Genomic DNA, 21,163 nt, shown 5'->3' on the forward strand with positions numbered 1-21,163 from the left:
GTGTTTCTTTAATTTTACAGAGGCCGCTTTGTTTAATATATTTTATAAGACCACTTTCAAAACTTTTCCATTTTCCCCCTTCTTTGAACACCATATGAAAATACGTCTCAAATATCTTTTGAATTTCTCGAGCATTTGTAACTCTTTTCTCTCCTTTTTTCATCTCATAAATCACTTTTTCCCCTTTTGTTTTCTGATTTTGTATGCCTACAATTTGCCAATTTTGTTTCCGAACTCAAAATGTTTTCGTTTCAAGTATTTACGTCTCTTTTCTATTTGTTCTGTTGTAATTTCTGCCAGTTCGTTCTGTAATATCTTACTTTGTTCATCAGTTCCTTTTTTTTTGAGGGGTTTTGCGACAATTCTTGTTCTTTTATTCTAATTTTATTGTTTATTTCTTCTATATCCTTGTTTCTTTTCCTATTTCATTCTATATTTTTCTAAATAAAGTAACCTCACATCAATGCTTTGCTTGCTTCCCAAACTATGTGGATTTCTGTACCTTTAATTAGATTTTTGTTGAAGTAATGTTTTAACTGTTCTTTCGCCTTCTCAATTATCTCTGCATTATTTAGTAGTGTCTCATCAAGTCTCCATGAAAATTCTTTTTCCCCCCTTCTTTTTAAAGTCATCATTATTGGATTGTGGTCCGATATCTTTTTTGGTAAAATTGCCATCTTGGATATTTCTCTATAAATTTCAGATGAAACCAAAAACATGTCTAATCTAGATGCTGAACCTTGTGCCTCTGAGTAAAAGGTGTATCCTTTTTTAATTTTAATTTTGGAGCCACCAGAGATCTACCAATGTTAGCATTTCCATCATTGTAAAAAAAGATTGTGGCAATTTTCCTTTATTGATTTTTTTTCTTTGAAAGTCCTCTATCTATGGTTCAGTTATCCCATTGCAGTCTCCCATACAGATTATATTTTCATATTCTATCTCTAGTAATTGTTTATTAAGTTTTTTGTAAAATTTTGATTTATTGTCTAGTGGGCCATAAACTCCAATTAATAACATTTTCCCCTTCATGTTTAATTTCTACTGCAATATATCTGCCATCTTCATTGTTCAGCAGTTCTTTTGCTTCTATTTGATTTGATATATATATTGCCATTCCGATTTTTTCCTTTTTTCTAGCTGACACAAAACATTGACCTAATTTGGAATTGATTAAATATTTTTTATCTTTTTCTCTAATATGCATTTCAGGTGTGCTGATTATTTCTGCTTTTTCTTTTTCAAGTAAATGAAAGATTTGTTTCCTTTTGTGACGGGAGTTCATCCCTCTCAGGTTCCATGAAATAATCTTTGTCATTCTGGTCTAGCCACTTTATACCCTAGTTTTAATTCTATTCCTTAAAATTCTAGAAATTTCTCTTTTTCCGTGCCTTCTAGTCCTTCTAAATTGTCTTCTTCTTCTTCTTCTTCTTCTCCTCCTCCTCCTCCTCCTCCTCCTCCTCCTTCTCCTACGATATCCTCCCCTCCTGTCATGCCAATTAAATCCTCTTCTAGCTCCGCTTCTTCTTCGTCTTTTCTTTGTCTTTTTCTTCTTTGTTTCTTTGTTTCTTTTGTGTTTTAGATTTCTTATCTGTGTTAGATTGATTTTTATCCTCTTGTTTGTTTTCCTTCTTCTTCTCCTCATCATTCTGTTTCATTTCTTCAAATGTCTAAATTTTGTCCATAAGTCTTTTAGCCAGTTTGTACGATCTTTCCATCCAGGTAACAGTTATTCCTTCTACAGTTTCCCACCTGAATCTAATGTTTTTTATTTGTAATTGTCTTGTAAGGAATAAATATTCCCTTCTTTTTTAGAGAATGGTGGATGGCACATCTTTATCAATCTTAATGTCTGAATCATTTATTTTAAGATTTTGTCCATAGCTCGCTTCAATTATTCTATCACGCATCCTTTCTCTTGTCATTCAGACCAACATATCTCTTGGAAGTCCTCTTTTCTTTGCTATTGCAGAGTTCGCATGAAAAATCTTGTCTGTTTCTGTCAGAACCAGTTAAGATCAAGTATAATATTATAACTATCCAGTTATTTAATATATATATTGATCTAGATAGTTCTGTGTGTTGAAATATTGCATAGTGTTGGGGGTTGGGAAGATAAGGTGGAATATTAAGGGTGAGGTTTGGCTTGTGGATGGGGCCCTGCTAAGGGGTTTTGAATGTGGGATAGAATGTAATGGTTCTTCAACTGTAAGGTAGCTAGCTGCCGTGGTGACTGAGTCCTGGTTGGGGTTTTAAAGTGGAAACTTTTCCTTGTGCCTTCAGATTCTGCAAAGACGTGCTTGAGGTTACTTCTGCTGAGCATCTTACAATAAACTTTCTTGTTTTACAATAAGTCGGATGTGGATCATTAGCCCGAGGTTTCCTAATCTCACATCCCAGGGTGGGCAGCACAAAACAGTGCCTGTACTGCAGCCCCTCATCCAGGACTCTGCCCTTGGTCTCACAGATGTTGTGCAAAATGGCACATGAGGCAATGATGAGCACCACGTTCTGATCAGCCACAAGGAGTGAGGCAGTAAGACAGCACCATCTGGCTTTCATTCTGCCAAATGATCTCTCCACGGCCTCCTTCATGTGATTCAGCTTCTTGTTGAACAGCTTCTGTCTGGGAGTGGGGGGGGGGTCTTGTAGGGCTTCATGAGCCACTTCCAAATCGGGTAGGCAGTGTCAGTGAGCACGAGGGGCCCAATCTGCTTGCCTCTGATGTTGATACTGGGGTTCCCTTCCACAAAGATGCCAGCCTCCATGGTCTCGAAGATGAGAGAATTCCTTGCCACCCTGGCATCATGAATGAACCCTGGCCATCCGAGCTCCATGTCCACAAAGCGTCCTGTGTGGTCGCATGTCCCTTGCAGGATGACAGAATAGAAAACCTTTCTGTTCACAAATGCGCTCCTCTGTCCCAAGGGTGGTATGATCAGGCAGTGGCACCCATCCATGATGCCAACCAGTTGCCGGAATCTACGCTGACCGAAGGCATCCATAATCTGTGGAGGAGAAGAAGGGGGAGAAGCAGAGGAATAATATGACAACTATTTTGCAACTGCGCAACGGCACCATAGACAACTCATTTCCCATTGTAAAAACAGAAAATGTATAGTGAGGGATGACATTTTACACAGAGTAGCACAGGGCTGCCAAAGATTAAAGAGAAGGTTGAGTGGTTGTCCTTACCTGACGTGCGTTTCCCAGGTACACGGTCCATGACAGCAGGAGCTTTTCCATGGGCAGTGCGAACTCCACCAGGATTTCTCCCACAGTGGCAATGCCAACCCCGAACATCTCTGAGGTCAACTTGTAGCTGGATTTGTGTGTCAGTACCCAGATGGCCATGGCCACTCTCTTCTCCACTGGGATGGGACTCCACTGTGTCTGACCTCTCCAGTTCTGGATGCAGGATGTGCACTAGCCTGTGCAAGACAGCATGGGGCATTCGGAAGAAAAACCTCCATCGCTTGTCAGACCACATTCGTGTGACAAAGTTGTCCCACCAGTCATCCGTTCTAGGGAGCTTCCAGCAGTGGCGTATCCGCCCCATTTGGGCCATGGCCATGGCATCACCAGCATCACATTGCTGGACCACTATGGCACCCACTGCAGCTGTTGTCTCTCCTGTGTCATCACTACTGTCATCCAGGTCTGCGGCTGTTGTTGAAGTAGTTGATGGGACCTCCATTACAGCAGCAGTGGCAGTGGCGGCAGCAACAGCTGTGGCTGTGCATTGCTGGGTCAGTAGGAGCTCAGGCAACAAAGGAGAGGAGGCATCCATGATGTCAGTGGCACTTGCACTGCACAAGTGGACAAGGATGCCAACATCAGCTGATCACTTGGCAGGAGTCCTCCTTTGTTCTTGTGTAGAGGAGGAATATTTTTTTTAAAGAGGCCTGAGCCGGCACCTCTGCACATGCACAGTCTGCAGCTGGCAAAACAAAAATTTAAAGGGGCCCTTTAACTGTGCAGTTGTGCAATAGACAGCTGGCCCGTGCAGTAGCTCACTCTCTCTTTAAGGCATCCTGCAAGGAGGCGGTATGGAAGGTGGGGGTAAGATACGGCCCCAGATAAGACTGCCCCATCCACCTTTGCCATGCCCCCGGGACTGGAGGTCTGGAGGCTCCGTATTAATGGAAAGACACCTTCAAGATGTCTTCCCCTGACCATCTGTATCCCGCCAAAGATCCCTTTCACACGTAGTATTTCACACATTGTATTTTTAACTTTGTTAGCCGCCCCGATTGTTCTCAGAGGGGTGGGATACAAATAAATTTTATTATTATTATCATTATTATTATTATAGTAACATTCAGGCCAGGTGTCCCTCATCCTGTATCTGTGCATTTCATTTTTCCGTGTTGAATTTTATTTTGTTAGCTTCAGCCCAGCTTTCTAATCTATTCAGGTCATTTTGAATTCTGATTCTGTCCTCTGCAATATTAGCTACTCCTCCTAATTTGGTGTCATTTGCAAATTTGATAAGTCTACCTCCAATTCTGTCATCCAAGTCATTGATAAAGAAGTTGAATAGCACTGGGCCCAGGACAGAACCCTGTGGCACCCCACCGGTCACTTCTCTCCAGGATGAAAAGAAGCCATTGTTGAGCACCCTTTGGGTTCAGCCAGTCAACCAATTACAAATCCATGTAACAGTTACTTTGTCTAGCCCACATTTTACTAGCTTGTTTGCAAGAATGTCATGGGGAACCTTGTCAAAGGCCTTACTGAAATCAAGATATACTATATCCACAACATTCCCTTCATCTACCAAGCTGATAATTTAAAAGAAAGAGAGAGAGAGAGAGAGAGATATCAGATTTGTCTGGCATGACTTGTTTCTCTGAAATCCATGTTGACTCTTTGTGATTATGGAATTGCCTCAGATATTCACAGACTCTCTGTTTAATGATCTGCTCTAGAATATTTCCTGGTATTAATATCAGACTAACTATAGAGTATAATTTAGAAAACATAAAGTGGTGAGGATCTGGAGTTTGGTGAAGGCAGAATCCATTCACATTTCTCTGGGGTGGTTTGGTCAATTTGGAATGAATTTGCAGGACCTAGGCAATGGTGATGGCTAGACAGAGTGACTCTGGGGTAAGATGATTTGCAGGCTGTGCAGTGACCTCACACCTGGCAGCCAGAACCTTGAGTGGTGGATCCCTGACATCAGATTGAATGGGAATAAACAAACAGTTCTCCCCTCCCATTTTATGTCAATGTGATGAGTGGAAACCGAACATAGAAGCAGCTGAGCAAACATGGCGTGGTTTGTCTGGCTTCCAGGGTCCCAAGTATGCTGGGAGCATATTTGTTTATGCCAATGGGTGAAAACTGCCAAAACTTTTTGGGTGAAAGCTGCCAAAAATGTAGCAGTTAACAGTGTAAACTGCCTTGATTGTTGAACTTCTTAGACAGAACATACCATTGCTGCAGCCTGGAACACGTGAACTTGAACGTTGTGGAGAGTAATATGGTCTTTGGAAAATTTGCTAGCAAAGTATCCTGAGGGTGGTGTAACTGCATCTGGAATTCAACTGTGAGTCCTGATGAAATGGCAGGACTGGTATTCTTATTCAAAGGAGGATGCCATGGCACACACTTCGGGCCCATTCACATTACAAAAAAAATCGGTTCTGAAACCGATTCAATCACGTGAAGTTCCTACTCACCCCGAATCTCACACAAGCGAATCAGGGGCTTGCACACCCGTTCCGTGTTAAATGGCCCCTAGCGCGGTGTTTTTGAAATCGGCGCAAATACCGTTTCTTTTGGAAAACCCCGGGTCCTGGGAATGAGAACTTGGCCTCGATCACGATCGAGGCAAATTGAGGGAGGGATTTAGGTCAGAGGGTGGGCAAAGGGCAAGGCATTTCCTCCCCTCATCGGAGGGGAGGGGGAGGAGGAATGAGCCCTGGGAAGAAGAGAGCAAGGGAAGGCATTCTTTAGGAGCCTCTTTTCCCTGCATCCCCTGCCCAAAGCCCTCTGTCGCTGGACATTCCTTCCCTTGCAGGAGGAAAAAATTCAGGTCACGAACGGAGCTCATGTCAGGCAACCCCCCCCCCCCCCTTTTCAAATTCAAACAATTTTTTTGGAGCAAATATGCGCATTGAATACATTATGTTTGTATTCCAGAGGCAGATGGAGCTGGGCTTGCACTTTATATCCTTGGATCTCCTTGCCTTCTGCAGAGGGGGAAGCTACAAATGTTGCAAACAATCAATGTTACATTTTTAACAATTTTTTTGGAGCAAATATGCGCATTGAATACATTATGTTTGTATTCCAGAGGCAGATGGAGCTGGGCTTGCACTTTATATCCTTGGATCTCCTTGCCTTCTGCAGAGGGGGAAGCTACAAATGTTGCAAACAATCAATGTTACATTTTTAACAATTTTTTTGGAGCAAATATGCACATGGTTTGTCTTCTTGAGCAGATACAGCAAGGGAAGCAAAGGGAAAGCTAATGTTGCTTTTAAAAGCATAAAAAAAATGCATGGCAATCCCATCCTTTGCCTGGGACAGGGGCAGATCTGACCCCAAAGCCCACAGGTTTATAAAAAAAGAGAGAGAGAGAGAGAGAGGCATCTCTCTCCCTGCTTCAGCCGCTGAAACCCCTGTGCCTGGCTCTTTAAAAAGGGAGGACACTTTCCCCGATGCCCTGCAAACGTCACCATGACGATAGCTTGATTGGCAGCAGCCACCTCGCCAGCAGACACAGAATGCATTCGATTTCTAATTTGCAGGTCAAAATGCATTCGATTTCAAATTTGTAGTGGGCACTTGCTAACGGAGCGATTCGGGGGAGGGGCATCCGGATCAGCCCAGTTCCTTCCAGGTCTTTTAGACCAGTATGAATGGGGCCTTCATTTTAAAAAGGTTGTCTTTTGGTAAGAATTCTAGAATGCTTCAGGTTTAAGTGCCAGACTGAATCTTCAATCCAGGGTTTATGGCTTAGATCCAGGCCCGGTTCATTCTCCCTTCCCCAGTTCGAGAGTTCTCAAGAACCCTAAACTAGTTGAAAAATAGAATAATAATTTTAAAAGGACCTTCTCTTTCCAGCATGAGAAAGTCAGTTGAGAAAATGCTTTAGCATGGAGAAGAAGTACATTTTGTTGTCTAGCCATATGACTTGCAGTGTGACTTGCAATTGCTGGCAGCTGCAGCAGGTGATTCCAATGAGGCATGTTATAACAATTACTTGGACTATTAAAATGACTATTAAAGGGTTAAATGTCAAATTCAGAATTGCTCTGCCTGAAACAGACCAATTGAGGTCTCCCCACTATGAATGCTTTGTAGCCTTTTAAATTTTGTCTGAGACTTTGATTATTCATTTAACTTGGTTATCCACTGTGATTTTAATATGGGTTTTATTCTGAGCAACCTTCTTTACAATGTTACTTAGGCTGGACAGAAGTCAGATCCAGGTGGATTCATTTTACAGGTGGAATCCTTATACAGATGATGGATGACATAAGGCTCATCCATAATATACTCTTTCATAGCATTGTGTAGATAAAACCCCTGGCCAAAACAATCTTTTAAATGGATTCTGCAAAGGCAGGTGTTGCCAGAGGTTTGGTTAATCCATACTGGGTACTCTAAGGGCAAAATCATTACCTCTCTACATGGAGTCCTTAGACAAAAACATTCATGTGTCATTTGGGCCAGGACTGACGAATAGACAGGGGCAGATATATGGCTTTGAATAGTCTGTTGGGGAGTTCCCTCCAAGGGCTGAAAAGCAATGAATTTATTGATTTTCAAATGTGCAGCCAGTGAGACCAAACAAATGTGATCTGTTAGACCAATTCTAAAGCTTTTCTGACAGCAAAGTGTCATTTGCATGTGCTAAATAAGATGCTGGATACATCCTTATGGGATTTCAAACTCTCTTGTGGTATATCCCCACTCTAAGAGTCATGTTTGCCCAAGAGCCTCCAATTACTTTGATTAAGGCAGCAGGGTATTTCAAGGAATTGGGGTACCTGTTCCTAAATTGACCTAAGATCTCAGAATGCAGGAGTTTAATTAGGATTGCTTGAATTCCTTGGGAGGCAAAATAATTAGATTGTTATATATCAGTGTGCACTGTATGACTAATGACAAATTTCTTCCTCAATTACTATCCAATGAAGCAAAAGCTGACCAAGCAGGTTTAACCTTGTGCTATATTGGTTAGACCAGGAAAGAAGTGCTGGAAAGAAGTGACCAGTCAGGGACGTAGCCAGGGTTTTGGGAAGGGGGGGGATCCAGACTAAGAGCCACCATTTTGAGAGGCTAAGAGCCCCCCCCAAGACACAAAAACAGGGTTGAGCATTTACCTCAGGATGGCACCACGTTAACTTCCATTATGGCTCCGTGCTATGAAATCTTGGGATTTGTAGTTTTGAGGAGCTGTTTAGCCATCTCTGTCAGATGCCACAACAAACTACAAATCCCAGCATTCCATGACATGGAGCCAAGGGCAGTTAAAGTGGCATCAAACTGGATTATTTTTTCAGTGCAGATGCAGACTGAGTCCTTCCTCTGAAGGTGTTTACATCAAATAAATTCAGGTCGATAAAGCAAAGTGCAGCTGCTCAAGCAATGAGCAGCAGCCACCCTGTTCATGCTCAGAGACACTCTGTTCATGCTTTGAGACACTGCATTCCAACTTCTAAGCTGAGCTAAGAACCCAGACTGCATCCACACAACATTTCATTCCCACTTCCAAGAGAGATTTTTAATTCCAAGACTCATCTATCTATCTATCATCTATCTATCTATCTATCTATCTATCTATCTATCTATCTATCTATGGCGCATTACAGACCACTGAAAAGCGGCGGCCTGCACCCGCCCTTTTCCCCACTGGATCAGGGCCTCAGCGGCCAGAGCGGCAGCCACTGAGGCCCCGATCCACCGCTTTCCAGGCCGCGGGGAAGCGGCAAAAGGCCCCTTCCCTGAGGCCTGGAAAGGGGTGTCCTTGGGCTTCAAGCCCCAAGGACACCCCGCGGCGGTGGGGAGGAGGAGAAAGGGGCTGCGCCCAGTGACGCAAGACCAGGAAGGAGCTCCATTTTGGAGCTCCTTCCTGCTCCGATGAAAGGGCACACTAAGCACCATTACATGGCGCGATGGCGTCACGTCCGCACTGCCTCATTTGGAGGCGGCGCATTCGTGACGCCATCATGGCGGCCTCCATGTAGATGGGGCACTGCCATCTTGTACGTCCTCAGGACGTATTAGGCTTGGGGGCGTCAAGAAGTGACACCCCTTTTTAAACCTAGGACGTCCTGAGGATGTCCCTTATGGCGGTTTGTAACGCGCCTATCTATCTATCTATCTATCTATCTATCTATCTATCTATCTATCTATCATCTATCTATCTATCATAATTTTAAATTCCAAGACATTATACATTCCTTTCTTTTTATGAAAAACAAACCCCTTTAAGAGAATCCTATTTTGGGAGAAAGGCAGGATATAAAATCAATCAATAAAAAAATTATAGTGCAATAGTCCATCAGTGCATGGCTTGCATTGTAAGACTTTATAACTTTAAAACTTTATAATTTTAAAAACGATTAAAATCACAGTAGGATCAGAGTGCTATAGAATCATGGAATCGTAGAGTTGGAAGAGACTGCAAGGGCTATCCAGTCCAACCCCCTGCCATGCAGGAAATCTAAATCAAAGCATCCCCATCAAATTATGTAATGAGGGTATCCAGCTACATTGTAGAAAGACAAACTTTGATGCATATGAAACATAAAGGGATTTAATGGTTGGACTGGGGTCCCATCTCAAAAATATCCCATTATACATATATAAATATACCAAACTCTGAAAAACTCCAAAATACATCTATTCGGTTGGAGTTGACTCTTTCTGATTTGGTTCCCACCACTATTCTCCTGACTCCTCCTACTAACAAATTCTCTGCGTTTTCTCCCGTTTCTCTGGATGAACTTTCTACACTGCTGAACTCTTCCAAACCCACAACCTGTTCTCTTGACCCAAACCCGTTTTGTCTTCTAATCTCCATTGCTCCTTCTTTTTTGCCCTCCCTCCTCTACATCTTTAACCTCTCTCTTTCTTCTGGCTCTTTCCCCTCGGTCTTTAAACACGCTTTAGTTTCCCCTATTTTGAAAAAAACTTCTCTCGACCCTTCTTCCTTGTCTAACTATCATCTGATTTCCCTTCTTCCTTTTCTTTCTAAGGTTCTGGAACGAGTTGTCTACTCTCGCTGTCTTGAGTTTCTTGAAACCAACTCCATTTTGGACCCTTTCCAGTCTGGTTTCCGCCCATGGCACTCCACAGAGACGGCCCTCACCAAGATCTCGAATGATCTCCTGCGGGCCAAAGCGAATGGCCTTTACTCCATCCTTGTCCTCCTTGACCTGTCTGCGGCTTTCGACACCGTGGACCACTGTCTTTTAATTGACTTACTTTCTGACCTTGGCTTCTCAGGCTCCGTTCTCGATTGGTTTCAATCTTACCTGTCAGATAGATCTTTTGCAGTGGTCTTGGGCGTCCAGACTTCATCCTCTGTTCCCCTATCTGTTGGAGTTCCTCAGGGTTCTGTTTTGGGTTCCCTCTTGTTCTCTCTATACACACTGTCTCTTGGTAAGCTCTTTCGGTTTCTGTTATCATCTGTATGCCGATGATACCCAGTTGTATCTTTCCACCCCTGACATTTCGCCAGGGCTCAAGCAGCAAGTTTCATCTTGTCTGACAGCTGTCTCTCACTGGATGCACCATCGGCGTTTGAAGCTCAACATGTCTAAAACGGAGCTTCTTGTCTTCCCTCCAAGCCTTCAATATTCCTTTTCTATCTCTGTCAACAACATCTCTATTCAGCCGGTTCAGGAAGCCCGCAGTCTTGGTTTCACTTTCGACTCCTTTCTGTCATTTCCCCCTTAGTCAGCCATTATGGGCAAGGATTGAGAGGGCAAGTCGTCTTGCTTACACTTCCAAGGAGCTTGTCCACTTCATCAGTATTTACAAACTCAAATTGATTCATTTTAATATAGCCTGCGGAGTCACTGGATACCTCTCTTGTTGTTTCTGTTATAATGCCTGTGTCCAGATCAGTCCTTATCTGAGAGATTTTATCTGCAAAAAAGTCATTAAATGCATCACAGCAGGCTTTTGTTGGTTCTAACAAAGGGTTCTGGGTGGGAGGGAGTTGGGTCAACTCTTTTACCACCCTGAACAGCTCTGCTGGACGAGACTGTGCAGATGCAATGCGTACAGCATAGAAGGAGTTCTTTGCTGTATCCATTGCCACTCCATAGGACTTCAAGTAGTCACTATGGCATGTCTTGTCAGATAATAACTGATGTTTCAACCAGCGGTGCTCTAGTCATTGCACAGTCCGCTTCATATTTTGAAGGTCTTGGGTGTACCATGGCTTTCTGTTAGGAGCGGACTGGAAAGGATGCTTGCGAGCGATGGTGTCTATGGGCCTGGTAAGATTGTCATCCCAGGTATCAACCAGGGCTTCGACAGAATCCCCATAATTCCCAACCATATAACCCTCTAGTGCCTCCTGCAACTTAGCTGGTTCCATCAGCCTTCGACGGCAGACCATTCTAATAGGCCCTTCACCCCGAAGGGGGATCTGGGTAGTTGCCTTCAGTCTGACTTTGACCAGGAAATGATCCGTCCATGACAGGGCAGTGGTGAAAATCACCTCGGCCCACGAGTATTCATAATCCGTACTAAAGACCACATCGAGTGTATTACCCGCATGGTGTGTAGGACCCGAGATGAATTGGGACAGGCCCATTGCTGTCATGGAAGTCATGAACTCCCGAGCTGCACCTGTCAGATCTAATGAGCCGGCCTCGAAGGGGATGTTGAGGTCCCCCAGGACCAAAAGCCTGGGGGACTCCAGCACCAGCTTTGAGACCATCTGTGTCAGCTCAGCCCGGGTGGATGGTAGACCAACAAAATCCCCAGACTGTCCCTAGCCTTCAGGGTCAGGTAAATACACTCAATATGGTCCGTTTTCCGAACAGGTTTCCTGGTCAGAGTGAAGATCCTCAGTCAGAGAGCAGTGGAGCCACAACACACTACAAATCCCAGGGCTGCATAGCATGGAACCCGCAGGATGACCAGAGGTCCTCTTTTTCTGGGGTATATCTTACTTTTCAGTCTTCTGTCCAGGAGGAATTACAAAAATGTCCTCCCTTTTGAGCATCACTCAGATGCATGAATTTATATTTATATGAGATGGCAGAGAGAGAGAGAGAGAGAGTTAAACAGATAGATAGATAGATAGATAGATAGATAGATGGCAGAGAGAGAGAGGTAAGTGGATAGATAGATAGATAGATAGATAGATAGATAGATAGATAGATAGATAGCAGAGAGAGAGAGAGGTAATTGGATAGATAGGTAGATGGCAGGGAGAGAGGGGTGAGTGGATAGATGGCAGAGACAGAGGTAAATGGATAGATAGATAGATAGAGAGATAGATGACAGAGAGAGAGAGGTAAGTGGATAGATAGATAGATAGATAGATAGATAGATAGACAGATAGATGGCAGAGACAGAGAGAGGGGTAAGTGTATAGATAGCTAGATGGCAGAGAGAGAGGTAAGTGGATAGATAGATGGATAGATAGATAGATAGATAGATAGATAGATAGCAGAGAGAGAGAGATGACAGAGATAGGTATGGTAAATGGACAGATAGATGGATAGATAGATAGATAGATAGATAGGTAGATAGATAGATCACACACACACACACAGAAAGATGGATGACAGACAGACAGACAGACAGACAGATAGACAGGCAGAGATGGATGGATGACAGACAGGGACCCTGTTTGGTCATGAAACCCACTGGGTGACCTTGAGAAAGTCACACTCTCTCAGCCTCAGAGGAAATAGGACTCATGACTCTTGTGTGTAACTGTGTGTCTTTGTGGTTTGACAGAGTTTGTCTGCCCTCCTCAGACACAGCTTTTGGGGCTTTTGTGGCAAAGACGCTTCCCTCCCTGGTTTCCCCTCCCTCCCTCCCTCCCTCCCTCCCTGCAGCATGTACAAACGAGCCACATACATACATACATACATACAAAAATGTTGATATTTTGAGTGATGAACCTTGCCTGTGATCCCGGTCCGGTGCCAAATGGATGAAGATGCCGGTTATCTCTCCAACACAGGAACAGAGAGAAACTCCAAAACAGGCTTTCAGTTTGCTGGAACAGTGCCTGGAGAAACAGCTGCTAAATCAAAGAATCACTCTCCAGTAGTTCACTCCTTAGAGGGCTTTATTACTTTGTTTCAAAATAAACATGAGCTAATCACTACTATACAAAAACTCTTATTGTCACATCACACTATCTCAAACTCCCAAACTCCCACAATCCACCAGAACAGCGTTTTCCTTACATTCAGTATTACCATGAGGCGACCACTAAGCCCAACCTCTTCATATACAAGTTGCTATGCACCCCAGACACCAATCCCTCTTGAGACGGAAGACATAGCATATCTACATTTAGTCCTGCTCAGTTGACCTTGAACATCCGGCTGCTGCTCTTGACTCCAGCTGTAGCCAATTTAAGCTTCTACAGCCATTGCCACATCTGAACATTTTCACCTTCAATATACTAACAAAAAACACATGCATATATGAGATAAATATGTAAAAGCAATGCATGTGCAATGTGTCTGTCTGTCTGTCTGTCTATACATTGGGATATATGTGTGTGTGTGTGTGTGTGTGTGTGTGTGTGTGTCGTCTGCAATGCAGAAGGAGGTGGGTGGGCTGGCTGGCCCCTGGGAAACCCTGCCTGCTCATGGCTCCTCAGCATTCCTGAGTGGCATAAGAATGCACAAAGCACACAAATCTACTCAAGAAATATATTTAGGCCAAAAGATACACATGAGCAGACAGAAGTGTAGACTCACATAGAAATAGGCACACAAGCATGAACAGCATGAACATGCACAAACATATGTTAGTGTATATATCTATATCTATAGCTATATATGTATGCATAGGCACACACTTATATGTTCATGTATCAATACACATGCAGGACAATATATATACGTCCATATGCTGGCATGTATGTATATATGTGCTACATATATATGCAGTAAACAGAACCGATGCACAAACATGTGCGCGCGCACACACACACACACTACAAACATATACTTATGTGCCACTGATATAAGCCACCATATATACATATTTAAATGCAACTAAGTTTATCTGTAGAAGTATGCCCATATGTATATGTATGTATATAGGCTTGTGTATATGTATAAATATGCTGCACATATATACATTACTCAAATCCAAACTGCTGCATCGATGCATGCGCATGTGTGTGTGTATAAATGTATACCACAGACATATCTATGTACCACAAATATTCAGAATCATATATACATAGTTATATGCAACTTGGTAAATCTATGAAAGTATTCACATATGCATTTACTTGTTCATTGAAGGAAAAGAAAACACCCAGTATGAGAGAGGGTGATCTGATTCTACATGAATATATGGCTGTATATATGTATAAATAGATAGAAATGTATACAAGGAAACCTTGATCACTGGTTTTCTCGTGGTTTTGTGAAAGACATATACCTGATGATGATTACCTAGACGGATGTTCCTCTTCAGAAGCACAGTCTCAATAGCCTGGCACACTTTGATGCAAATCACAGCTGCTATGGAGGCTCCAATCTGAAACTGTAGAGCCACCTTCTGGTACAGGAGGGGACTTAAAAGCCAGGAAATGGTCATGGTGACCCTCTCCTCGGCTGATATTGCCCTCCTCATCACCGTGTCAATTGCAGTGATATGGGCCCTTAGGACATCTGCTAATTCAGAGAGGGTCCGCTTGGACATCCTAAAGCAGGGGTAGGCAACCTTTTTGAGCCGGGGTCCGGGTTGCTGTCCCCCAGACAACGGGGGGGGGGGGGGGATAAATAATTAAATAATATAGGACAACATTTTCAAATGTAGGACATATTTTTTTAAAATGGAGGACATGCAAAAAAATTGGATTTTTAAAAAATGTTAATATAAATGCATGTTTCTTAGGCATGATCAAAATGGAGGATATTTGGGCATTATTCCTAGACAGATGACAGAAAGGTTCACATGGCTATGCATATTGAACATGTCAAAGTGGTCTCACAAGAAGTGATTTGCCCTTGGGTTCAACTGTACTTCTCAGAAGTGTGTACTTGGTCAAGGGACTGTGGTTTTTCTTCACTGCGCATGAGTTTGTAAAAATCACAGCAATTTACATTGGCTGTGCCTCAGAGGCTTGCTGCTATCACTATCATCATCATCACTATAATTGTCCAAGAAAGGCAGATTGTTAGCATTCAAAGCACCATAAATACACAGAAAATGCACTTGCATATATTTAATAATAAAAAATAATGAAAAAAATAAATAAAAAACAAGGCAGGGGTGTATATATTTAATAATAAAAATAATGAAATAAAATAAAAAAGCAATAATAAAAATAATGAAATAAAATAAAAAAGCAATAATACAAATAATGAAATAAAATAAAAAAGCAATAATAAAAATAATGAAGTAAAATAAAAAAGCAATAATAAAAATAATGAAGTAAAATAAAAAACAATAATAAAAAATAATGAAATAAAATAAAAAGCAATAATAAAAATAATGAAGTAAAATAAAACAGCAATAATAAAAAATAATGAAATAAAATAAAACAGCAATAATAAAAATAATGAAATAAAATAAAAAAGCAATAATAAAAATTAATGAAATAAAAATACAAAAATAAGTATTTTATATTTTTAAAAATTAATTAAAAAACCCCAAGGCAGACCTGAAATGACTCACCTTTCCATCTCCTCCTCCTCCTCCTCCTCCTCCTCCTCCTTATCCTCCTCCTCCGCGCAAAGGCTCCTTGGAAAGCCCTGCGCACGGGTGAGGAAATGGGGCCTGCACGCATGCGCACGCAAAGAAAGAGGAGTCCGTCACCTTTGGCCACCTGGCCAATGTCTGGCTGGCCAAAGGGGACAAGCTCCTCCATCCTAGCCCTGCATGCGGACAGGAAAGCCCCACTGTGGGCAGTGGCAGCAGCGGCAGCACTGGGGAAGAGGAGGAAGGCAGTGCTTCCCAGGAGGAGGAGGGCAGCGCTGGGGAGGAGGAGGAGGGCAGCACTGCCCAGGAAGAGGAGGAGGAGGAGGTGGGTTGGCGGTCAGCCGCCCGCATTAGCCTAAGCAGCGGCGGCCTTGATGGCAGCGGCGGCGGCAGGACCGGGCTGGGGCCGGGGGTTCCAACCCCTGTCCTAAAGTTTCTGATCCACATATCAGTGTCCCACAACTGCATCACTTCTTCTGACCACCAGCACCTGACTACCTGTGGTCTGACCCAGTACCAACGTGGTTCAGGCATAGCTGCAACTAAAGCCAACACTTGGTTCCCATCTCCTTGCTGGAGAAGTTTGAAAATGTCCTCTGCAGACAGTCCCTTGATACCCCTGGCACGTTTCCACACAAGCAGGAATCTGAGTACTTTCCTGCACCTTTCCTATCTCCTAGCCTCCAAGTGTCAGTAGTGGAGTATCATCTGCGCAGCAGACAAAATGATAGACTTAAGATCGGGAGCAGACATGACTGGAGCAGTAGAAGTACTGAAATAACGTAAAATAACTCATTAATGTAATAACGGAGAAAACCAAATCAAACCAAGCATGTATGTGAATCATGCAAAACACGAGGCAGGAAGCCGTCCCCTCTTCACCTCAGAAGTGCAAAAAGTCACGATCCGCCTGGAGTCTCACTGAGCATGCGCGAGGGTGCCAGTTTGCAATTAAGAACCCACCAATGTGGTGGGTTGCGTTCGGGGAGGCCATTACAGTGAATTTAAAGTGTGATAAGTAATCACGTAATTGCGTGAAATTTCGTATTGACCTCGTTATCTTCTCTTTTGAAATTGAGAGCCTCCTGTCCCATTTGATAACTCCTCAGTAGACCCAAGGAGAAGATCATGGAGGAGAAGGCGAGATGCCTCCCCCCCACAAGACCCTTTGCACCTCCATCCTTTCCTTGGGAACGCAAGGAGAGGATCAGTGTGGAGAAGGCAAGAGGTGCCTACTCCCCCAAGACCTTTTGCCTCCCCATCCTTTTAATGGGAAACCCAAGGAGAGGATCAAGAAGGAGAACGTAAGACGTCCTTCCCCCCAAGACCCTTTGGAAGACATCACATGGGATGGGAGGATCTCAATTTCAAAAGAGAAGACAGCAAGGTCAATTCAAAAATTCACGCAATTACGTGATTACTTATCACACCTTAAATTAGCTGTAATGGCCTCCCCGAACGCGACCCAGATTCTGTACAAAGTAAACCATCACATCAGTAGGTTTTTAATTGCGAATTGTCACCCTTGCGCATGCTCAGTGAGACTGCAGAGCATAGCATATTTAGGTGAGTGAGAGAGAGGAACCAAGGAACCCCACAATTTACAAAAGAGGGTGGGAGGGCGGGAAGAATGGTTGAAAGAATATGCTCTATTCACGTTAAAACGAGCATATATTTAAAACATGAATATAATGGTTATCCAATAGCTCCTGATCCATGCCTCTTAATTAGCAGGCAGCAGCCCCCCCTCAGAGATGCTGAAGGACAAGCGGAAGCAAAATTGAAGCAGAATTGCAGCGTGGCTTCATGGGAACACCCCTTCCAGATTGGGGGGGGGGTGGGTGGGTGGAAATCAAGACCAAAAGAGACATGCACATCACACCAAACAACAGCGCACTGAGTGCAAAGTTGCCTAGGAATAGGGTTTGTGACTTCGCTAGTTCACCAAATTTACTTAACTGTGGATTGATGTGTGATTACGTTCGGAGTGCATTCGGACTGCCAGCGATCACATGTGGTAACCTTTCATGCAATAACGTGAATATTCATTATTGCATTCAGGATAACACTGGATTATACTTCCAATTTCAGTTGTGTGATAAACTCCAATGAGGAGAAGGCAAGAGGGACCTACACCTCCAAGACCTTTTGCCTTCCTATCCTTTCCCTGGGAAACCGAAGGAGAGGGCCAAGGGAGTGAAGGCAAGAGGTGACTCCACACCTAAGACCCTTTGCCTCCCCATCCATTTCCTGGGAAACTGAAGGAGAGGATCAAGGAGGAGAAGGCAAGAGGTGCTCCCCCCAAGACCCTTTGCTTCCCCATCCTTTTCTTAGGAAACACAAGGAGAGGATCAAGGAGGAGAAAGTAAGAGGTGCCTCCCCTGCCCCAAGACCGGGACCAGATGAACTCCATCCAAGGGTATTAAAAGAACTGGCAAAAGTAATATCGGAGCCATTGGCAATCATATTTGAAAACTCCTGGAGAACAGGAGAGATCCCAGCAGACTGGCGAAGGGCAAACGTTGTCCCCATCTTCAAAAAGGGGAAAAAAGAGGATCCCAACAATTATCGTCCAGTTAGTCTGACATCAGTTCTAGGAAAGATTCTGGAGCAGATCATTAAACAGAGAGTCTGTGAACATCTAGAAGGCAATGCCATAATCACAAAAAGTCAACATGGGTTTCAGAGAAACAAGTCATGCCAGACAAACCTAATCTCTTTCTTTGATAAAATTACCAGCTTGGTAGATGAAGGGAATGCTGTGGATATAGTATATCTTGATTTCACTAAGGCCTTTGACAAGGTTTCCCATGACATTCTTGCAAACAAGCTTGTAAAATGTGGGCTAGACAAAGAAACTGTTAAATGGATCTGTAATTGGTTGACCGGCCGAACCCAAAGGGTGCTCAACAATGGCTCCTTTTCATCCTGGAGAGAAGTGACCAGTGGGGTCCCACAGGGCTCTGTCCTGGGCCCAGTGCTATTCAACATCTTTATCAATGACCTGGATGACAGAATTGGGAGCATACTTATCAAATTTGCAGATGGCACCAAATTAGGGGGAATAGCTAATACCCCAGAGGACAGGATTAAGATTCAAAATGACATGAATAGACTAGAAAGCTGGGCCAAAGCTAACAAAATGAAATTCAACACAGAGAAATGTAAGGTATTGCACTTAGGGCAGAAAAATAAAATGCACAGATATAGGATGGGTGACACCTGGCTGAATGAAACTACGTGTGAAAGGGATCTAGGAGTCCAAGTAGACCACAAGTTGAACATGAGTGAACAGTGTGATGCGGCAGCTAAAAAGGCCAATGCAATTTTAGGCTGCATCAATAGAAGTATAGTGTCTAGATCAAGAGAAGTAATAGTGCCACTGTATTCTGCTTTGGTAAGGCCCCACCTAGAATATTGTGTCCAGTTCTGGGCGCCACAATTCAAAAAGGACATTGAGAAACTGGAGCGTGTCCAAAGGAGGGCGACAAAAATGGTGAAGGGTCTGGAAACCATGCCCTATGAGGAACGACTTAGGGAGCTGGGGATGTTTAGCCTGGAGAAAAGAAGGTTAAGAGGTGATATGATAGCCCTGTTTAAATATTTGAAAGGATGTCATATTGAAGAGGGAGCAAGCTTGTTTTCTGCTGCTCCAGAGAACAGGACCAGGAACAATGGATGCAAGCTACAAGAAAAGAGATTCCACCTGAACATTAGGAGGAACTTCCTGACAGTAAGGGCTGTTCGACAGTGGAATGCACTCCCTCGGAGGGTGATAGAGTCTCCTTCATTGGAGGTCTTTAAACAGAGGCTGGATGGCCATCTGTCAGGGATGCTTTGAATTGGATTTCCTGCATGGCAGGGGGTTGGACTGGATGGCCCTAGTGGTCTCTTCCAACTCTAAGATTCTATGATTCTATGACCCTTTGCCTCCCCATACTTTCCCAGGGAAACCCAAGGAGAGGATCAAGGAGGAGAAGGCAAGAAGTGCACCCCCCAAGACCCTTTGTCCCCCATATTTTCTGTAGGAAACCTATGGAGAGGGTCAAGGAGGAAAAGGCAAAAGGCGCCTTCCCCTCCAAGACCCTTTGCCTTCCCATCATTTCCTTGGGAATCTGAAGGAGAGGATCAAGGAGGAGAAGGCAAGAGGTGCCTTGCCCCCCACAAGACCCTTTGCATCCCCATCCTTTCCTTGGAGAGGATCAATGTGGAGTAGGCAAGAGTTGCCTCCTCCCCCAAGACTATTTGCCTCCCTATCCTTTCCTTGGGAAACGCAAGGAGAGGATCAAGAGGAGAAGGCAAGAGGTGCCTCCCCCCTCCCAGACTCTTTGACTCCCCATCTTTTTCTTGGGAAACCCAAGGAGATGATCAAGAGGAGAAAGTAAGAGGTTTCTCTCCCACCCCCAAGACCCCTTTCCTCCCAATCCTTTCCCAAGAAGAGGATCAAGGAGGAGAAGGCAAGAAGTGCCTCCCCCCCCCCCCAAAAAAACAAAAAAAACCCTTTGCATCCCCTCCTTTCCATGGTAAACCCAAGGAGAAGATCATGCGGGAAAAGGCAAGAGGTGCCTCCCCTCCTGCCTTTGCCTCCTCAGTCCCTTCCTGGGCTGCCCAAGGAGAGATCTGGCAGGGAAAGTGAGGAGGAATGCCCACTTTAGTAGCCTTGACCTCGTGAATAATGGGACCTGTGAGTCTCAACGGGCAAATATGGAGAGCAGACTCTGATGCAGCCCCCATTTAGCTCTCTTGACTGAGGAAGTTATAAGCCGAGCTTTCTCCAATTCGTCTTTCATGCAAAAAGGTCACTCCAGAGAAAGACCCATTGGCTCTTTATCCTTGGCAGTGTCCTGGCCCGTCTAGCAGTGTCCTGGCATCTAGGAGGCAGAAGGGGGTGTTGCCTTCCTCATCTGACAGCCTGGTGGAGTCTCCCTCCTGCCCACAAATGACAAAGCTTTGCGCACCCAGGAGCCGGGGCGAGATGCCCGCCGGAGCTGCTGCTGCTGCCGCCTGCACAGATGTTGCACTGGAATGAGGAAGTGGAGTGGCCAGGGGAGGAGGGACTGAGAGCCAGGCTGCCTCCCGACACTCGCTTCAGGCCAAGGGCAGCGGCAAGAGCCGCACATGGAGCTGCTGGAGTCATATGGGCGAGTGGTCTGCATCCAGCTGCGGCCAGAACAGGTACTGTTTTTCCATGCTAAAGGGCGCGTATCCAATGTTGTCCCCACTGATGTTGGCATTTCTGGCTGGGAAGGGCCCCCGCTCTTCCTCCCTGCTGCCA

The 21,163-nt window shown here is 44.1% G+C and overlaps 2 protein-coding genes across 2 annotated transcripts in view; one reads left to right on the forward strand and one right to left on the reverse strand.

Annotated features, from left to right (window-relative positions):
- Positions 1-2,600: 2,600 nt before the first annotated feature.
- LOC149309442 (uncharacterized) lies at positions 2,601-3,354 on the reverse strand. The gene is made up of 2 exons (XM_089532292.1): positions 3,196-3,354; positions 2,601-3,008 (listed from the first exon to the last, which is right to left on the reverse strand). Exons 1-2 carry the CDS (start codon positions 3,352-3,354, stop codon positions 2,601-2,603), a joined length of 567 nt encoding a protein of 188 aa, XP_089388418.1.
- A 17,546-nt stretch (positions 3,355-20,900) lies between these two features.
- IKZF1 (IKAROS family zinc finger 1) overlaps positions 20,901-21,163 on the forward strand; it is a 165,420-nt gene continuing 165,157 nt past the window's right edge. The window contains exon 1 of the mRNA XM_089532462.1: positions 20,901-21,063. Within this exon, the coding sequence (XP_089388588.1) occupies positions 20,901-21,063 (163 nt within the window). The remainder of the gene's footprint in view (positions 21,064-21,163) is intronic.

The sequence above is a fragment of the Sceloporus occidentalis genome, unplaced genomic scaffold (assembly GCF_023333645.1).
Source record: "Sceloporus occidentalis isolate IW3139 unplaced genomic scaffold, rSceOcc1.0.p SCAF_7, whole genome shotgun sequence".
Taxonomy (NCBI): domain Eukaryota; kingdom Metazoa; phylum Chordata; class Lepidosauria; order Squamata; family Phrynosomatidae; genus Sceloporus; species Sceloporus occidentalis.